Source organism: Amblyomma maculatum, chromosome 6, assembly GCF_055883805.1.
Source record: "Amblyomma maculatum isolate TAMU_Amacu chromosome 6, ASM5588380v1, whole genome shotgun sequence".
NCBI lineage: Eukaryota > Metazoa > Arthropoda > Arachnida > Ixodida > Ixodidae > Amblyomma > Amblyomma maculatum.
In genome coordinates, this window is record NC_139349.1 from 8,124,499 (window position 1) to 8,143,893 (window position 19,395).

Genomic DNA, 19,395 nt, shown 5'->3' on the forward strand with positions numbered 1-19,395 from the left:
GTGCATTCAGCTTTCCCGTTTAGCACTGCGTAGCATAAAGTGTCTTTCAAGCTGCAAAGTGCGCTCCCCGAAAATGCACTTTAACTTGAACACTTGACATCCTAGAAAGCGACTCTCATGCACAAGCACAAGTCTGGCAAAAGTAGGTCCAGACATGGTTAATGCATTAAAGGGTGCCTAGAGATATGGTTGCTCATGAGTTTATAAATTTGATATAACTGCCCTCTAGGCAACTAACCCAACTGTTGCTGTTAACAAGGCTCAAAATTGTGCCTCACTGTCTACGTTTACTCCTTCCATCCTTTCTCGAGGCTCGACCTGCTGAGCATTCAAATGACGCAGTCAAAATCGTTTAGTAAGGGTGTGCGAATATTGAAATCTTCAAATACGAGTATGGCAAAAAAAAAAAAAAAAAAAAAAAAAAGCTTTCGAATATTGAATACCTGATCAGTGCAAAATAAAACACTATGATAGCAAACATTGTTTATTTCAGAACTGACACACTATTTGCAAAAAAATAACAAAATACAACTGCAGAGAAGTGTAGCTGTTAACAAGGCTCAAAATTGTGCCTCACTGTCTACGTTTACTCCTTCCATCCTTTCTCGAGGCTCGACCTGCTGAGCATTCAAATGACGCAGTCAAAATCGTTTAGTAAGGGTGTGCGAATATTGAAATCTTCAAATACGAGTATGGCAAAAAAAAAAAAAAAAAAAAAAAAAAAAAGCTTTCGAATATTGAATACCTGATCAGTGCAAAATAAAACACTATGATAGCAAACATTGTTTATTTCAGAACTGACACGCTATTTGCAAAAAAATAACAAAATACAACTGCAGAGAAGTGTACCTATACCCTACTGAAATATCCTGCATAAATGTTATACAGGATTCCGTATACTAGTTTTTGTACAGTTTTAGAATCCAATTGAATTAAAGGACTCGAATGTGTGATGGCTAATGTTAAGTCATGCCAAGTCGTTTCGCGTTAGCATTTAAATTGATGACGTGATAACTGAATACAGTCGAACTCGGATATATCGAACTCGAAGGGGATCGCGAAATAGTTCGATATATCGATAATTCGATATACAGAAATCGGCTTATGACGGCACTTACGATGCGAAAACACGATACCGTATTTGTCGAGTAATCAATCCACTCGCATAATATACCCACCCTCCACTTTTGCACCCGAGAATTTGAAAAAAAAAAAAAAAAAAAATAGTTAAGGCCAGTTCGCTCACATGCAAGCGATTGAGCGATCTCAGCGACGATGCGGCAGCAACAGAGCGAAAATTTTCAAACTTGGAACTGCGTCCCTCTCGCCGCTCGAGCCACCGCGGCAGCTCAAAACAAGGTTTCTGTGTCGCCGCGGCGGCAGAAATCAGAGATCGCGAGCGTTTTCACTTACATGTCGATGGCGCGCGTCACTCCGTTTCAGTCCTCTCATCCACAGCTCATTTCTTGGCAGCGTGCCAAGATGCTGCGCAGCGATAACATCGGGGCGCGTTTATCTTTTGAGTGCCCGTGATGGCTTGATTGCACAAGCCTGGTTCGATTTATCACTCCGCGCGGGCATCATGATCGCAGCAGCTGACCGTGTGCTTTCGTTGATTCATACACGCAAGGATAAACGACTCCCGCAAAAAAAAAAAAAAAAAAAAAAAAAAAAAAAAAAAAAAAAAAAAAAAAAAAAAAAAAAGCTCTGTCGCTTTTTAACGTCCGCAGCCACCATATCTTACGCTATCCGCGGGTACAGCGCGCAGATAAAAATGGATGACTCTCGCAAAAAAGAGAGAGAGAGCCACGTCAGCCGCCGCGCGCAGAGGGGCTCGCAACACATGCTAAAGCGTCCAACTTCTGTCTGAAAACGGGCTGAGCTGGCTTGGCCCATGCGTAGCGCGTGCTGAAGGAGAGAGATAGCTCGGCAAAAGAATGGGCACACCCACGCACATGGCTTGCAAACGTCATGTGCTGGCTCGCGGGAAACGATAAATGCAGATGCGCGCACCTTTGGGGAATGGGCGCGGCGCTGCCTAGAGCAGCTGTTGCCGAACTGTCCCCTCATTCCTTCCGCGCGTGGCTTGAAAACGTCACTCGCCAAACGGCCAAGGGTGATGCTATCGTCTTTGGGGAAGGCCCACTTTCCAGTGCGTGGTGCGGAGTTCGATATATCGAACGACCGATGAAATTGAGTTCGATATATGACGCGGCTTTCCTATATTTTTACATGGGATTTTCAAGGGGATATTCCGCGAGTTCGATATAACAAAATTCGATACAACCGGGTTCGACTGTACAGCTATTTCGGCATTCAGGCTTCTCCACAGCATACAGTGACGAGTAGGAACACAGATGATGGTATCATCTGTAGAGGTGATGCATTTCGAATACATAATCGCTTGCCCCGAGAAAAAATTAGGCTCGGTTTAGCTCTGGCTAAGGCTGGTCGAGTTGCGAAAGCAACAGCTGCATGGCTACACTTGTGGTTAGCTTGTGGTTAGTTGGTATTGCATAGTGGCAGCTATGGCTATATCAAGAAGGTGAAGCATGGTTGAAGTTGTTTCCGAAGGGGTTGTTCGTGAACCAGCAATAGAACTCTCGCGTGGCCGACTCATGCTCGCCCACTTTTTGGGAAGTCAGCACGTCTACGATCTTCGAATAAACCAGCAGCAGCCAAAAACCGCTTCCTTCTTTTCTATAGACGTGCAGCCTGCTCTTCATCTGTTTCTTCGGCCCGCTGTCTCCTGAGGTTTTTGTTGCGCCTACGTCTGGCTTCTTCTGTCGCACCATCGGCTCGTTAAACAGCAGCGTCAGCCCGCCGCTTCTCAAGCTTTCTTGTACATTCTTCCTCCATTTCCTCGGCACGTCGTTTGCACTTCGTCTCATTCCGACGCTCTCAGGAACTCAACCCGGAATCTTCCGTAGTCGTTGTAGAGCCACTTTGGGAAGTACGACTTCTTCTAGATACATCTCTGTTTCGACACCTCTCGAGTCATGCAGCATGTTCTTCTGCTGTCTCTTGAGCGCATCGTCTCTTTCTAGTTTCGTTCTGTCGTTGCTGCCTCTCTTTAGCGCTCTTCATAACGACTAGATTCCACCGAGGCGAAGCGCGCTTATATCCGCGAAGCGTCACCTTCTCTCCTCTGCCTGCGGAGCACACATCCGGCGGGAGCGAGTGGCAGCGCCGCGGCGCCGACTGCGCCGTCATCTGGCAGAGCTAGGCTAAGCGGTTGCTAGGCACGACTGTTCAAAGTCATTCGTGGCCGCGGCCACAGCATACGCGACGAGCTGAAACCTGGCGTAATGTTGCTTTTACAACAAAAAAACCAGAGCCAACTAATTTAAAGGCTGCAGGGTGTTATTTGATGGCATTTCAGAAGGGACTGGGCGAAAGTAATCAAAATTTTAAATGTCGCCAGTAATGACGTCTAGTTTCTCCGCACTGCTGCGGTGTTTTGAAGAGAAGCATGAAGATTATCGCGATTTTTATAGACAATTCAGTCATATCTTCAAAAGGTAGAGCAAAACCACTTGGTGAGCTTTATCTACAAGATTTATATATTCTAATGCGTGTACTTCATGACATTCTCTAGAAAAGTATTTCAGGTTCCTTTAAAGTGAAAGCTAAAATCATTGAGTGGGCCTGAAAAAACTACCAATATCTGTTTGCATTAGTGTTTTTATCTGATGAACACCTGCACAATAAATGTCTGCGTTTGATATGAAACCGAAGTAAAAAGGACATTTTTTTTCCGGTTTCGTCAAGTGCTTTGCTTTGTACACGCCGTAGGAAAGAATCTTTTCATAAAAGGGAAGGTCCCTGTTTACAATAATGGCAGCATTTGGGCGAGTTGGTTAGACATGTTTAAACCTGCAAAGCGCATAAAAAACACACGGACAACAGCAAGAGACAGACAACACACGAGCGCTCGTGCTCGTGTGTTGTCTGTCTCTTGCTGTTGTCCGTGTGTTTTTTATGCGCTTTAAAGGTTTAAAAATTTAACCCTGTTTACAAAACGGCTCTGTTGCGTTTTGAGGGTGCTTCACTGCTCAGACAACACGGTTAAGCATTGCTGCGAAGCGCGCAGTGCGAGGAAACTGTGGTAAATTTTTGGTGTATTCAGTTATATTCAAATATTCAAAAATCCCGAATATCAGTTTTCCGAATACAAATCGAATAACAAACATATGTGATTCATATTTGAAATTTTGAATATTTTGAACTAAAAAATTACCAGGTGAGCTGAATGAGATGGGAAGAAATCCAAAGTTGTCGCAGCATATAAGATTCCAAGAAGCACAGAGTGTCATTTGAAACAAGGCTCACGTTAGGGTTAAAGCAAAATGAGGCTTGGACCTAGCAATATCGGGTGTGTATGCCAGGTGCGGACAATGATGTCAGGTGTGTATAGGAGCGTACAAGCTCTGTACAAGTGGTTCCCTGGCATGCAATCTGTAGATAATTCATTTTCAGATGTCACCAAGGCAATCACCAGTGAGAGCTTTGCTGTGAACATCAATGCTATGAAGAAGTGGATCGAAGAAGCTTGGGATCAGCGCAAGTGAAACTGCATTGTTTTAGCAGATGCTTTTGAACAAGATGCTAGCACATTGTAATGACAAGTCTGACAGCGGGTAAATAAACAAGCTATAATATCAGAGTCGCTTATAGTCAACATGGCATGTACGAACTGACAATGCTTTGATCCCTCACGATAAGAAAAAGCAAGAGTACATGATGCTTGCAGAAAGTAATTTGAATTCTGGTCGTTTACAGGTTCAATCAAAAAGCATGAATAACCTGCAAACATTTTGGAAAGTGCCTAGAGTCTTGGGATGATAACATAGCAGACCAAGAATACAATGCCTGCCTTCTCATAAATACTAATTCTGCCCACCAGAAATTTGTCAGCTTCAGTAAACACTGAACTTCGAAAGCACTCTGTTGATGCTTCAACACTTGTACCAAGAGATAATCCGTGCAGCAAAGGTCAGTTATAAAATGTGCCCAACAAAGAAGCTGCTAAAGTTGAGGGCAGAGTTGACTGAAGAGTTGTATCAGAAAAAAAACTACAGTCGTTGACCGATTTTTCGGACGCCACATTTTCTGGACCTGCCTGATTATTCGGACTCTGCCATGGCACCATCACAGCCTCCATAGAGGCACTGTATAACACCACCCCAGGATTTCAGATGATTGAAAATTTTCTCAATTCGATTTTCCAACCTTTTACTCAAGACTACAGGTCCAAAGCTAGGAAAAATTGCCACATCAATGCCATTTTGTTTTTCTGCAACCTCAAACCCACGTTGCATACATCCCGCATAGCCCCACACCCTCGATAGCAATTCTAAAATCGGTTTATCGGCCTCCTGAGGGTCCGAAAAATCGGTTAGCGATTGTACTAGCAAGCAGAATTGCTTCTGACGTTCTGGTCTCTGCTTTCCTGAAAATGAACCCTTTGTCCTGAACTCTTTCCCGGTTATGCCCTACGTAACCATCATGAGTCTTGGTCATCTGTGAAGTCGGCTGTCTGGAATTCCTGGCGCTTTCTGTGATAGAACAGCGGCAGGTAGCTTTACATCTGCTGAAGACGAAGCCAGAATTGCAGGGGAGCTTGTTAACAGAGACACTGCCAAAGCTGTGGATAACCAGGGCATCAAAGATGTCGACCACTGAATTTATTAACATTGAAAAACATACTCTCTTTTAAGCAATCAAAAAGAAGCAGAGAGAAATCTATGAATATTTTGCTTAGTAATCTACATGCAACGAATGGCTATTAGATAGAAAAAATTTTCCCATTTAAAATTGCAGTTTCATATCATTCAATTTACTGCTATTTCTGTACTGAGACATGTTATCTTTAACTTGTAGACGTATACCTCTGCAGCAACAGCACAAAGCTCCCAATAATAATTATGTCACATTTTGCACTGTCATCATTTCACTGGGTCTGAATGGTGCGCTCACCTTTGTGTCAAGGTGATTTCCTGAGCCCCGAGTTGTGGCTGAAAGCATTTCTAGCTCCCGTCCAGGGGCAGGCATCTTGCACTGACCAAAAAATGCCGCAAAACATGACCTACTGCTGGAAGCACCCTGCTGCTCCGTGTCACCGCCAGTGCAACCACATTTGCTGCGCAGAAAAAAAAGCATTTCGTGCATCAGAGCTTGTTTCCACTGGATGATAGGTTGAGTGACTGATTGGCTGATCCATATGTTCACATAAAATCATACCATTAAAGTACACAGGACGCACAGCAGAGCATGTGAGCAATTTAAGAAGGAGAAGTCTTGTTGGGAGCAAAGATAGCGCATGCCATCCGCTGCTGCATAGAACAGTGCTTTTGTGGTGCCTCCTGTCATTTACACGTCTCTAAATATTAACGTCATAAAAACTTACAAAAATGTCAAAAAAAAAAAAGTGGTTAGGTTAAATGAAAATTAGGTGTGCTAAAACTTAGCTGTGGTTAGACTTTTTTTTTTTTTTTTTTTTTTCTGGTTATGGCAAGGATTTGCAGCAGCTTAGTTCTTTGCCTTTTCTGCACAATTTCACAGTTTATCCTTCTCCAGGCTCTTCTCCTATCATGCCATAATTCAGTGTTATTATATAAAATGTGCTGTAGTTGCTTTCTTTGCTATTTTGTTCACTTTGTCAAGTCTCGCATCCTGCATCAGACAACCTGGATAACATGACTCATCTATGGTTATGCCTCAAGATAAGGAATAGCACGAATCACCCGGACGATGTTCCAATGGCCTCTGCCACATACTGCTCCTGCTAGTAGAAGTGCCTTACTTCACTGTGAACTAGCATCGTGCTAGTGCAATGTGGGGCCTTGTCCAGCATTTCATTGTTTGGCAGAAAAATCCCAACAGCACCGAGAAGTAGCCAGCGCGAAACTTCTGCACTTTCAACACAGACATGAGCGTGTTTCATCTCCAAAGCTTTGGACAAGCAGTGGCGAAATCGGAGTGGGAACCTTAGTACTAGCACAGTAAAACGGTGATCCCGGTATATAGACGGGTTTTACTATACACCACTTTTTCCTTTTATATTACAAAGAGTGACTGGTTCTGAAGAGAAACATTCTGGATTAACATTCATTAGGGGTGTGTGAATATATCTGAAACTTTCACAAGCTGGTGAATAGTGATTACTATTTGATTCAAACTGCACCACTTTCACTTATCAAGCAGTTAGAACCTCTTGGCAACACTTTTAAATGGCAGTATATTAAACTTCCTGCCTGAATTAGCGTTATCTTCTGGAATATACTCCCAGCATGTGACAAAAGCCTTTGTGTGGTAATGCTAGGCCTTGCACAAAACCAATACATGGTCTTGTGCAAGCGATGGCCATCAAGAGCCACTGAGGTACACCCTCTTCGTGCTCGCGAGCTGCCAAAGTGCAGCACCAAGTGGCACATCAATGCTTTGTAAAGCTACACTTTAGAAACCAAGCCATACAAACATGCCTGTGTGGCTTAGGAGTAACGCATCTGACTTAGGATACAGGTTCCCGGTGGGTTTGATTCCCATTTCTAAAGTGCTCCCCAAGTTGGCAAGGTTATCCAAGATTATTCATCGAACACCACACAAAAACCAAAGGGCTGAGTGGTAGCTCTAGTGGTATCGTACTAAAAGCACATAATAAGATTTATGTTTTGCTCAAAACTTAGTTTTAGTCTTGCTTATGTACCATCACCGTTTCTACACTCTAACAAAATTTCAGGACTGTGCATCTAGTAGATCTTCAGAAAAACCTACATAAAATGAGAGAAAAAATATAAAGAGCACAAATAAACAATACTACAGAAAATTTTAACCTAGCTTCGTGCTCTGACGCTACCTGTATCCATTTAAAGGACTGCTAGCAGATATCACAGTCATAGCTTTTGTTATTATTACTTTACAGCCAAGCTTCGGAACTCACTTTTAATGTTTCACCCCAACTTAACAGCAGAACTAAGAACTGTATTTACTAGCATATAGGTCAGCCTGTTTTTCTTAAAACCATGCTCAATGAAAAAAATATCAACCAATATTCAGATCATGGCCAGGGTGAGGCGAACACCAAACAACAAATGCAGAAATTTATGCATCTTGGCGACCTTTAAGCTTTCACAAAATGCAGCAGTTACCACCACTGCTGCTAAGCAAAAGGTTTGAAGTGCTCTCCTTTTTATTTACAGGGCCATGCAAAAGACTCAGATAACAGTGAAAGGAAGATAAGCATGAAGCCTAGCCCGTTGCTTAATGTTTAGTGCAGCCCAACTGTGTCAGCTACTGGCAAAAGCAGCAAGAGCACCATTTCATATGCGACAAAAACGTCAAAATTTTCTCACATCTAAGGAAAATTACTGCAAATCACATATAACATTGGTGACACTGGTCACTGAGGGCATCTGCCGAGTATTGTTGGAACGAAACGAAGGTATTTACATTTCAAGTCTTCTCTTGTCCAACCCTTAGGATAAAGTGCCTTCACATTAGGCACAGTGTTGTCACACTGAGTAAGTATCTCTTCTACCACAGGTCCCGATATTTATTATACTCTGCCAGTCATTGCCTTCACATAAGTGGCTCAGAAACCTGACTGGTCGCCTTTATGGCATTCGAGCTTTTTCTTTTCTTTCTAGTTTTCCAAATTCGGGAGTCAACCACACATTGCAATTTAATGTAGCGACCAATACACGAATAAATATGATAATCAGCTGCAAACAGTTACCTGTTCTTGTAGAGGATGATGACTGCACATGCAGCCATGCATAAGAGGCCGGCCAGGACACCTAGTAGTATTCCCAAAGATGGGTCATTCACTTCCTGGCCTGCAGCTGCATTGGAAGAAAAAGAAATTGGCATTGGCGTCTTTATGTTAAATAGCCTGATCACCCCTATGAAAACTGCTTATCTGATGACAGCCACAAATTTTAGATATTTGAAAGCGTGTTTCTGTTCATACCCCTATGCTGTGGAAATTGCACATTAGAAACAGTAAGCGCACATTTGACAATTCATATATAAAAAAAAAGCAAAAGAGACGATTCATTCCTTCTTAGTGTAAAAGGGGCCTAAACAGACCCTGAAACTTCATCATGTTTACTACTCCAGCACAATTTACTCCCTGTCAGATGACACTACCTAAATCTGGATTACAAATGTTCCATTACTAGATTTAGTCCCTTTGCAAAGAATCGGAAGCAACTAGCCTTTTTGCAAAGACAAGCCCGCACTCTTCCATCTTCTACTGGCATTTCACACTGAGACACATAAAGATGCAAAGCCACTGACAGCTAGTAGCGCTTACCCTGTGGGTGAGGGGAAATGGTGCTGCGTGATGGGACATTGATGACAAACTTGATGACTTGAGTCAGGGGACCAAGGCCAGCCATGGTCTGGGCTTGCATGCGCAGTGAGTACGGTGTGTTGATGGACAACCCACTCAGTATGGATGTCAGGTGAGAGCCTGCAGGCACAGGAATTGTTGAACACTGCCAGTTGCGAGAACAAGTCGTCATCATCTTCATCAGCAGCCTGACTATACCCACTGCAGGGCGAAGGCCTTTCTCATATTCCTTCCAATTAACCCGGTTCTGTGCTAGCTGCATCCACTTGACCCCTGCAAACTTCTTAACCTCATCCGCCCACCTAACATTCTGCCGCCCCCTGCTACGCTCTCCTTCCCTTGGAATCCAGTTTGTTACCCTAAGCGGCCATCGGTTCTCCTCTCTTCACACTACATGTCCTGCCCATGCCCATTTCTTATTCTTGATTTCCACTAGAATGTCAGTGACTTGAGTTATTTCTCTGACCCACTCTGCACGTTTCTAATCTTCTCTTAATATTGCCCCTACCATTTTTCGTTGTTCTCAACTTAAATAGAACCTTCTTTGTTAGCCTCCATGTTTCAGCCCTAAAGGTGAGTACAGGTAAAATGCAACTGTTGTATACTTTCCTTTTAAAGGGGAATGGTAGGTAAACTCGGATAAAAAATTTATTTTTTGGTTTTGTCATAAACTAATAGTACAGCACCTCAACAACATTTCTTTTAAATTACAGGCTCAGATGAGCACCAGAAGCGGTCTAAACTACCCACCAAACATACATACCCCTTGAGGAAAAAGGCGCGCCTTATAGGATAATTTGTTTGCTTTGAACAATTATCAAGTAAACCTGTTATAAACATTTTTTTTTTTCTGAAATATTACACAAGTCAGTTTATTCTTTTGCCTAGTTCCTATTTTAGCCAGCAGAAGACCTTTGCAGCGCTTCATACTGTGTTTCCCGCGTTTCCAGCAAACAAAACTTTCAGAAGCAATTTCTAAAAAACGCTGTTTTGGTGCCTGTTAGGAACACTTTCTCATTAACGGTCCAGAGAAATCAAATCAAACTCTGCAGTCATTTAAATGTATGCCTGGTGCATCTACTGAACAAGAAAAATCAGGATGCCCAGAAATTTTTTTTTTATAATATATGTATATATCACTGAAGTGGCGATAAACTGAATGTCAAAGTTCAAAAATTTTTTTTTTCTTCAAAGAACGGGGCATATGCAATTACATTACAATGAATTTTCGTTGTTCTGGTGGCAACACTTTTTTTGTAAATGTACCTTTTTAAGGAGTTGCTTTCAAAATATTGTATATTTTTAAACTTCAAATTCACTCCGTGTTTTTTGATAAAACTTGGTGTGATTGATGCAAGGTGATTCATAAAGAACACAGGCAAGTTTTATGTTTTTTGTCCAAATAGACATTGAGAAACATTGAATCATCCTTGCCCACACATCGTGGGGTACCATCCCCCCTTAAGCGATACCGGTAAGCTGCTAGGCATAATCTGCAAGTGCTAGCCAAATGATGATGATGATAAGCTCTTTATTTACTCCCAAAGAAGGGGAACCAGCCGAAAAACTGGTTGCACTGCTTAGAGAAGGTCAGCAGAGATCCCAATTGGGACTCAGCGGCCTTCAATGTTTGCCAAATGCGCTCAATCCCAATCTTATTCTTCTTGTTATTTCTCTTTCATGGTCCGGATCTGTGGTTACTACCTCTGCTAAGTAGACATATTCGTCTACACTTCCAGTGCTTCGCTACCTAACCTAAACAGCTGTTCCTTCCCGAGGCTGTTGAACATTACCTTAATCTTTTGCATATTGATTTTCAAGCCTACCTTTCTACTTTTCCTGTCTAGGTCATCAATCATTCTTTGCAGTTTACCCCCAGTTGCTTAGCAAGGCAATTTCATCAGCAAATCGCAGATTACCGAGGTATTCTCCATCTACTCTTATCCCTAACTGCTCCCATTCCAAATCTCTGAATACTTCTTCTAAGCAAGCTGTGAATAGTACTGGGGAGATTGTGTCTCTTTGCCTAACACCTTTCTTTATAGGAATTTTGTTACTTTCTTTATGCAGAACTATGGCTGCTAAATGGCCCTTATATATATCTTCCAGCACTTTCACGTATGGCTCGTCTACACCCTGATTCCGCAATGCCTTCATGACCGCTGAGGTTTCTACTGAGTCAAATGCTTTTTCATAATCAATGAATGCTATATATAAGAGCTGGTTATATTTCAAGCATTTTTCTATCACCTGGCTGATAGTATGGATATGATCGATAGTAGAGTACCGTTTCCGAAACCCTGCTTGATCCTTTGCTTGATTGCAGTCTAAGGTTGTCCTGATTCTATTAGTGATTACCTTAGTAAATACCTTATACGTAACAGACAGTAAGCTGATTGGTCTAATTTTTAAGGTCCTTAGCGTCCCCTTTCTTATGAATGAGGATAATGTTTGCATTCTTCCATGGTTTCGGTACCGTCGATGACACCAGGCACTGCATATACAGGGTGGCCAGTTTTTCTAGCACAATATCCCCCCCCCCCCCCCCTTCGTCCTTCAACATATTTATAGTTACCACCTGATCCTCTCCAGCTGCTTTCCCCCTTTTCATAGTCTTTAAAGCGTTCTTTACTTCGTCCTTTGTCACTGCCGGAACGTCTGACTGCATTTCCCTATCACCAATCTCATTATTGTCCTGACTTCTTTGGCTACTGTAAAGATAAGTATAGAACTCGGCTACTTTGACCATTTTGTCCACATTCATGATGACATTGCCCGCCTTGTCCCTTAGCGCATACATCTGATTTCTGCCTATGCCCAATTGCTTCTTTATCGCTTGAAGGCTTCTTTTGTTCTTTACAGCATGCTCAATTTTCTCCATGTCATACTTTCTTATATCGGCCACTTTGCGCTTATTAATTAGATTTTATATTTCTGCCAATTCTATCTGGTCTGTTGGATTGGAAGCTTTCATACTTTGGCGTTTCTTAATCAAATCTTTCGTCTCCTAAGACAGCTTACTGGTATCCTCTCTAACTATCCTACCGCCTCACTCCTACAGCGCACTCAGTAATGATATCTCTGAAATTATTGTTCATTGCTTCTAGGCTAATGTCATCATCCTCGGTTAGAGCTAGATATCTATTCTATAGTGAGATCCTGAACTCTTCTGTCCTCCTCCTCACTGCTAATTCGTTGATGGACATCTTTCTTGCTGATCTGTTTCGTTCTCTCTTCAGATTTAGACTAATTCGAGACCTTACCATCATGTGGTCACTACATCGCACTTTCCCGATTACTTCTACGTCCTGCACAATGGCGAGGTTAGAACACATTATGAAGTCAATTTCATTTTTAGTCTACCTGTTAGGACATTTCCATGTCCACTTCCGGTTCTTCTGTTTCCTGAAGAAGGTGTTCATGATTCATAAGTTAGTGTGCTCTGGATATTCAACTAGTAATTCCCCTCTGCTATTCCTAGAATCAATGCCATAGTCACCCACTGCCTGGTCTCCTGCCAGCTTTTTCCCTACCTTGGCACTGAAGTCGCCCATTAGTGCAGTATATTGCATCTTTCCTTTCTGCTTGCCAATTCTACATCTTCATAGAAACTTTCAACTGCGTAGAAGCGAAAACAAGTAAGCAGCCCAAATGTCAAGTCCAGATACCAAACATAATGCCTGTGCTTCACTAGACTTCACTAGACTTGACCTGCCACCTGCTACTTGCCAGGACACAAGCACTGAGGCAGTCTCACCACTAATATTGCTCATTCGCTAAGCCAAATCCCAGCAAAAGACAGATGCACAGTGTCCATGGTGTTGTTCTCATATACACACCTAACAAGAAGTTGTCTCCTGTCACTAATGACGACAAATTTGATGTATGTATATCTTATGATTATCCCTATCTCAAGTGGATCAAATTCTAGTTGGAGCAGCATATTGACAGCATATTTAGCTTGGTCAACTTTTTATCGCACAAAAGATACGGCCACAAACTAGTGCAGAAAATCTAGCAAGCCACTCATGCCACGTTACATTTCTAGCAAGACTACACATGTCCTTTTTTATAAAGACTGTACAGAGAAAAAGGAGAAACGTTAGCAGGCTTGCCTGGTTCAGTTTTTGTTTTCCACTTGTCAACCTGCATTGTGTCAGTTACACTGGCATTGTAGAAGATGTGGTATGCTACGATGATGCCATTTGGGAACTCTGGTGCCATCCAGTTCAGCCGTATAGAGCCAAGGTCGATGGCATTCCATGTTATTTCTCGTGGTACAGTAGGCTCTGGAGGAACAAAATTATGAAATATATGTGTATAAGGAGAACAGGCTCACTTTTTAGTGGTGTTGAACATTCACAGTTTGGAGGTTAATACAACGAATGTATGAATATTAAAATTTTCTTATATACATCGAACATAAATATGAAGTGAAAGTGCTCTGAAGAAAGAGTGCATACATAAGCAAAGAGAATGCAAATTGATGTCAGAATGACAAGAATGGGTCTGAAAGAGAAATGGAATGACCACGAATATGCCAGTCAAGATCCGAAAGCGGCACCTAGCTGGGTTCATATGGCTAGCAAGCACGTGGCCAATGGCCACCCCTGCTGAAGGCTGTCGTCAAAGTTGAGAAAACAAAACTATGAGGCCAAGATATTTTTGGCCTATTGAAAGAGGCATATTACCTATCATAGTCGCTACCTACCGTTACATGCATGACAGATGTGCACGAACTAAAATCCGCCATGCAAGAAGTGAGAACTTCACAAGCCCTGTTGGTGGCACTTAGACTCTGCTTAGGTGACACTTCACAAAATAGTCTGGCTAGTAAAAGAAAATTCTTTTCTTTAGCTCAGTTTTTCTTCGTAAGCACACTGCCTCCTCCGCTCCTTTTGTTACCGAATGAAGGGGATAAGCATGCTTCACTCAGAAGCCAGAATGGTGACGCTCTCAGGACAGCAATCACACGACCTCTAGGCTGGTTTCCAATTGCAATGGGACAGAATAAGCGAGCCCGGCACACTTCCAACACTTGTGAAAATAAGCATGTCCAAGGGCCGCAAAACAAATTAAAGTTAGCAACATATTTGTTAGCTTTAATATCTTGTATACAGTCAAACCCAGATATATTGAACCCGAATAATTTGAATTTTGATTATATCGAACTCGCGGAATATTCCCCTGAAAATCCCATGTAAAAGTATAGGAAAGCTGCGTCGCATATCGAACTCAATTTCACCGGTCGTTCGATATATCAAACTCCGCACCACACACTGGAAGGTGCACCTTCCCCAAAAACGATCGCATCACTCTCAGCCGTTCGCCAAGTGACGGTTTCAAGCCACACATGGAAGGTATGAGAGAGAACAGTTCAGCGATGGCTGGTCTAGGCAGCGCCACGCCCTTTCCCCAAAGGCGCGCCCATCTGCGGTGATCGTTTGCCACGTGCCAGCATGTGGCATTTGCAAGCTATGTGCGTAAAGGAACGAGAGGGAACTGGTTTGGCAACGGCCAGTACGGAGCGGATGCAGCCAATGCTGCCATGGCGTTCGGGAAAGGAGAAAAGCGCGATAGAGTGAAGTGCAAGGATGTGCCCATTTTTCTGCTGAGCTTTCTCTCTCCTTCCTCTCTCTTTCCCGGTCTTCGTTCGCAGCAGCATGCGCTGCGCATGCACCAAATCATCAACTCGTGGCAGACAGAACGTCAGATGCTTTCTCCAGCGTGTGCTGTGAACCCTCTGCAAGTGGGCGCTGGCGTGCGATGAGCGTCTCGTGTCGTCATGCTGGTAAATCATCTTTATCGTGGTGAATGTGCAGCATAGCATAAGCTATGGTGGCTGTGGACGTTAAGAAGCGGCAGATTTCTTTCTTACTTTTTTTTTCGAGAGTCGTCCATCCTTGCATCTATGAATCAACGAAAGCATGTGTTCAGCTATGATCATGACACCGGCTTTTAGCACTGTTCGTTTCAAACGGCATTTGCAGCCATCACGCTTTCCAATGATTTTGTGGCAGTGTACTACGCCCGCCCCAAACGCAGTGTGATAAATCGAATCAGGCTTGTGTAATCAAGCCATCACGGGCACTCTGCCAAGTTTACTCCCCACCACCGCAGGAGCTATCAAAAGATTAACATGCAGTGACGTTATCACTGCACTGCATCTTGGCACGCTGCCAATAAATGAGCTGTGGATGCGACGCCCGAAACAGAGGGACACGCCACCGACTAAAGGATGTTTCACATGGAAGCGAAAACTTTCGCGATTTCTGCTGTGGCAATGCAAAAACCTGTTTTGAGCTGTCGTTGCAGCTCGAGCGACGCAGTTCCAACAAGTTGCAAATTTTTCGCTCTGTCGCTGCTGCTCATCGCTGAGTTTGCTCAATCACTTGCACTTTTTTTTTTTTTTTCTCAAATTCTCTGGAGTAAAAGTGGAGGGTGGGTTCATATACGAGTGAGTTGATAATGCGACAAATACGGTATCATTTTTCACAATCGTAAGTGGCGTCTCAAGCCGATCTCTGTATATCGAATTATCAATATATCGAACTATTTCGCGATCCCCTTCTACTTCGATATGTCCGGGTTCGACTGTACATCCTGAAATATGTGAAAAAAGTAGTTCCGCAAGTCTTTTTTGGCCTTTACAGATGAAGTGTCAGAAAAACACTCATAAGAACTCTGTCACGCAGTGTAATGCAAACATACTCATTAAGATTTAAGGCGCACTGCATGAGAGCAATCTGTTCCAAAGTGTATGAAAAGAAAAAGAATTAAATATTTATTGACTTTTTTTTCTATTACTAACTTCTATTAACTTTTGACTGCAGGTGTATAAATTTCATCTTGTCCCATTGCCTCAACGTTTTGCAGCGATGACCAAACTGTAAAAAAGACGAGCTCCTTACTGTCCTCGCTGGTCCTGCACTCAATGAGCTGACTGAAATGGCCAGGCCGGTGGTCAGCCTCATGGGACCTCACAGCAAACCCATAAAGGGTGTACGGTTGAAGGCCCTTCACAACAACCTCGGTAGTTGTGCTTGAGTTGCAAGGAAAAAGGAAAAGAGAAGAACAAGAACACATGACACAGTTGCAACCACGAGACAATGCAACACAAAATCTCGTCAAATGTCCAAAAGCAGTGACAAATATACGTATGGCTAAGGCATGATACATTGAACTTTAGCCCAAGCCAAAGCTATCAGCCACATTATTACCACAGCAAACTACACTTTTTGAAAATGCTGCATTTCTGTTTACCTTCGGACATATTGCACCATGGAAGAATTTACATGATTCTTGGGGTGGACAGCACTGTAACGAACTGTGTAATAGGTGATGTTGTGAATTGAATTAGGCGGCTTCCAGGACAGACGTATGGAACGTGGTGAGGTTGGTTCAGCTTCCAGCCCACCAGGTGGATCTGCATAAAAAATAAGTGCTCTGTCACTGCAGGAACCACAAAGCGTTTGAAAAACTTCAGTTCTTTCAAAAAAAGATATGAAGAAATGCCTAAACATGTTTTGCAGGCCATACAAGTTGGCCTTGAGACAGCAGATGCAATTATCCAAGCACTGGCATATCAGCATAAACACAGTTGTTATGCCCACTATATTTTTTTTCCCTACACACTTATGGAAGAACTGCAGAGTAAAGCTTGCAAATGTATATTATTACAAGCACAATGCCAAGTTTGGGATCAATGACAGCTGATACATCATAAGTAATGATAAATAATTATGACAAATGACAAAGTTAATCCTGAATTTCGAAACTGTTGTCATCCGGTATGTATATCATCTGTAAAGAGTCCCTTGCTAGAGACATCTTTCTGTATGAAATTTTTTTTTTTTGGTACAGCTCTATACGCGTTTGGTATCCCGCATTTCTTGAAAGCGCAACTGATGTGCTCCTTGGAAGTACTGGTCAAGCGTCCATGACTCGGCTATAGGGCATAGCCAGCATGGCAGCAGAGGCTCATCAGAGACTCGTGCGAAACGTGAGATCGTGCGAGGTGTGCTTGGCATGCTTACGGTCGCGTCCTAGTTTAAATAATCCAAATCCCCAAAAATGAATGAGTCAAATTAAACAGATTTCACTGTAATTACCAACAACACATATTTGGAGCATTCAGCATGACACACTTTGGAATTTTTTATTATTTGCATTATAAGTTAAGTGCTTTGAGCTGCACATACTTCAACGATTTTTCATTACTCAAGCACCAGCACATAAATAGCGGCAAGCCTGAAGATTCTGCCAACCAGTGGCGGTGAGCTTTGCTAGTCATTGAGTTAGTGCACTGGATGCCGGCTTCTCCACATGACAGCAGTGTCACAATGAAAAAGCACACCAGACCAAAGGCAACTTTCAAATAGACCCAACGTTTCCCTTGTCATGCAGTTTTACAGTTTTAAAGCAGCCAGCAGATGTCAAAGGCAGCGCAGCCAACCAGTCTTGCATGCACGAAAAGTGATCTTGGGTGAGCTATTAGAAGAAGCGCCCCTTGCAGGGGCAAGACATGCAGTTGGATATAATAACGCCCTCTAAATTGGAGTTCAAAAAACATGCAAGAAGGCTGCTATACTTTTGCTTGGGATTTTCAAGGAAGTAGTCTAGGAGTTCAACGTAAGCAACAATTTTATATATCGGGTTCGATACATGCCAGATTGAACTGTATGCCAAAAGAATTGTGTAGACATGCTGCAGATATTTGCTCTGCAGTAACTGAAATTCTAGTGACTTGTTGATTACTGCGGCCATATTGAGCCTGACTAAGCTCTTTTTGTAGCAGCAGTTAGATCAATGACACTGCAGTTTTGTTACATGCAAAAACGTTGGCTCTGAATTGTTGCGCACTATGAAGCAAAGCTTTGCACACTATTTTTCCCTAGACTGCAAAACTTGAACATCTCTCACAATCGAAGAGGTGTTGAATTATTTAAGTTGCACAGTAATTTTTGTCCCATTAATAAAGCAATGCAATGCATTTTCTTCATTCTCCTCCACTGCGAGTAGCTCCTTTGAGTGATTACTGGCACCTATGGCCTCGGCATTTAATAAACGAAAGTGCTCGTTTAAAAATCAAAAGGTGAAAGGTAGGTGCTTACTTTTCTTTTTCGCAACTCCCCCGCGATCGTGAATGGCCACGTAAATTTGGAACTAGAGAACCAGGTTGGTGTAGCCTAATAATAAGCATTACATACACACTACCCTAAAAGACTTGTTTAATTCAAGCCTCACTTCACAGGGGGCTGAAGGTAGCATTATGACTAGCCAATCTGCCCTCCATGATTTCTCAGCACAGGTCAAACACTCAAATCTGTAGTGTTCCCCCCCCCCCCCTTTTTTTCCCCTTTTTGTGAAACCAAGCCACTCTTTCTCAAGACAGTTGTGGCCATCATAACAAGCCCTGTATGCACAGGGCGAGAAGAGTTCAATCAAACTTGCCTGATTGGAGCTTTAATCCATCTGAACTGAAGCTTTGGTCCAGTGAACATTATGAGAAAGACTAACTTTATACCATAGTGAACTTAATTTCAATGAACTTTTAGACCCCTTCAAGTTCGAATTACTGACAGTCAATTGGACTTGATTGCTTTCAATGAGAGACACACTTTGTAGTCTTTTACAAATATTCTTCCTCCGGATGCTGGAGACAGTTTCAGTTTCAGTGCACAAGTGGTAACTCCTGCTTCAAGGACTGAGATGTAGCACATATTATGGACCTGCCCTGTGACTTCAGCTGAGCGCAGCAGGTTGGCCTGTGTAGGGACATTTCCACTTGTAGATGAAAGACAATGTCCATGGCCACAACAAAAGTGGCTTACATACCTCCCTTTAATCTATTAATTTTCTTTAATCCTTCTCCTTATTATTTTCTCTTAATTTCTTTCAAAACTTTTTCTTTCTTTATTTCATATCTTGTGGCACAATGTATAAAAAAAAAAATTCATGCAGCAATATTCCCTTTCACTCTCCATCCACCTGCATATGTGGCAGGGCAAAGTTTTCATGCAGAAAGAAAAAGTGCAGTA

At 42.5% G+C, this 19,395-nt stretch overlaps 1 protein-coding gene across 3 annotated transcripts in view; it reads right to left on the minus strand.

The window, feature by feature from the left end:
• The window catches only part of LOC146185019 (protogenin B-like), a 289,596-nt gene that overhangs the window by 19,748 nt on the left and 250,453 nt on the right, over positions 1 to 19,395 (minus strand). For all 3 annotated transcript variants that reach the window (XM_084605979.1, XM_084605978.1, XM_084605977.1), the window contains exons 16-21: positions 16,619 to 16,781; positions 16,267 to 16,397; positions 13,471 to 13,644; positions 9,317 to 9,475; positions 8,738 to 8,843; positions 5,980 to 6,142 (exon numbers count right to left, since the gene is read on the minus strand). In XM_084605979.1, the coding sequence (XP_084462105.1) occupies positions 5,980 to 6,142; positions 8,738 to 8,843; positions 9,317 to 9,475; positions 13,471 to 13,644; positions 16,267 to 16,397; positions 16,619 to 16,781 (896 nt within the window). The remainder of the gene's footprint in view (positions 1 to 5,979; positions 6,143 to 8,737; positions 8,844 to 9,316; positions 9,476 to 13,470; positions 13,645 to 16,266; positions 16,398 to 16,618; positions 16,782 to 19,395) is intronic.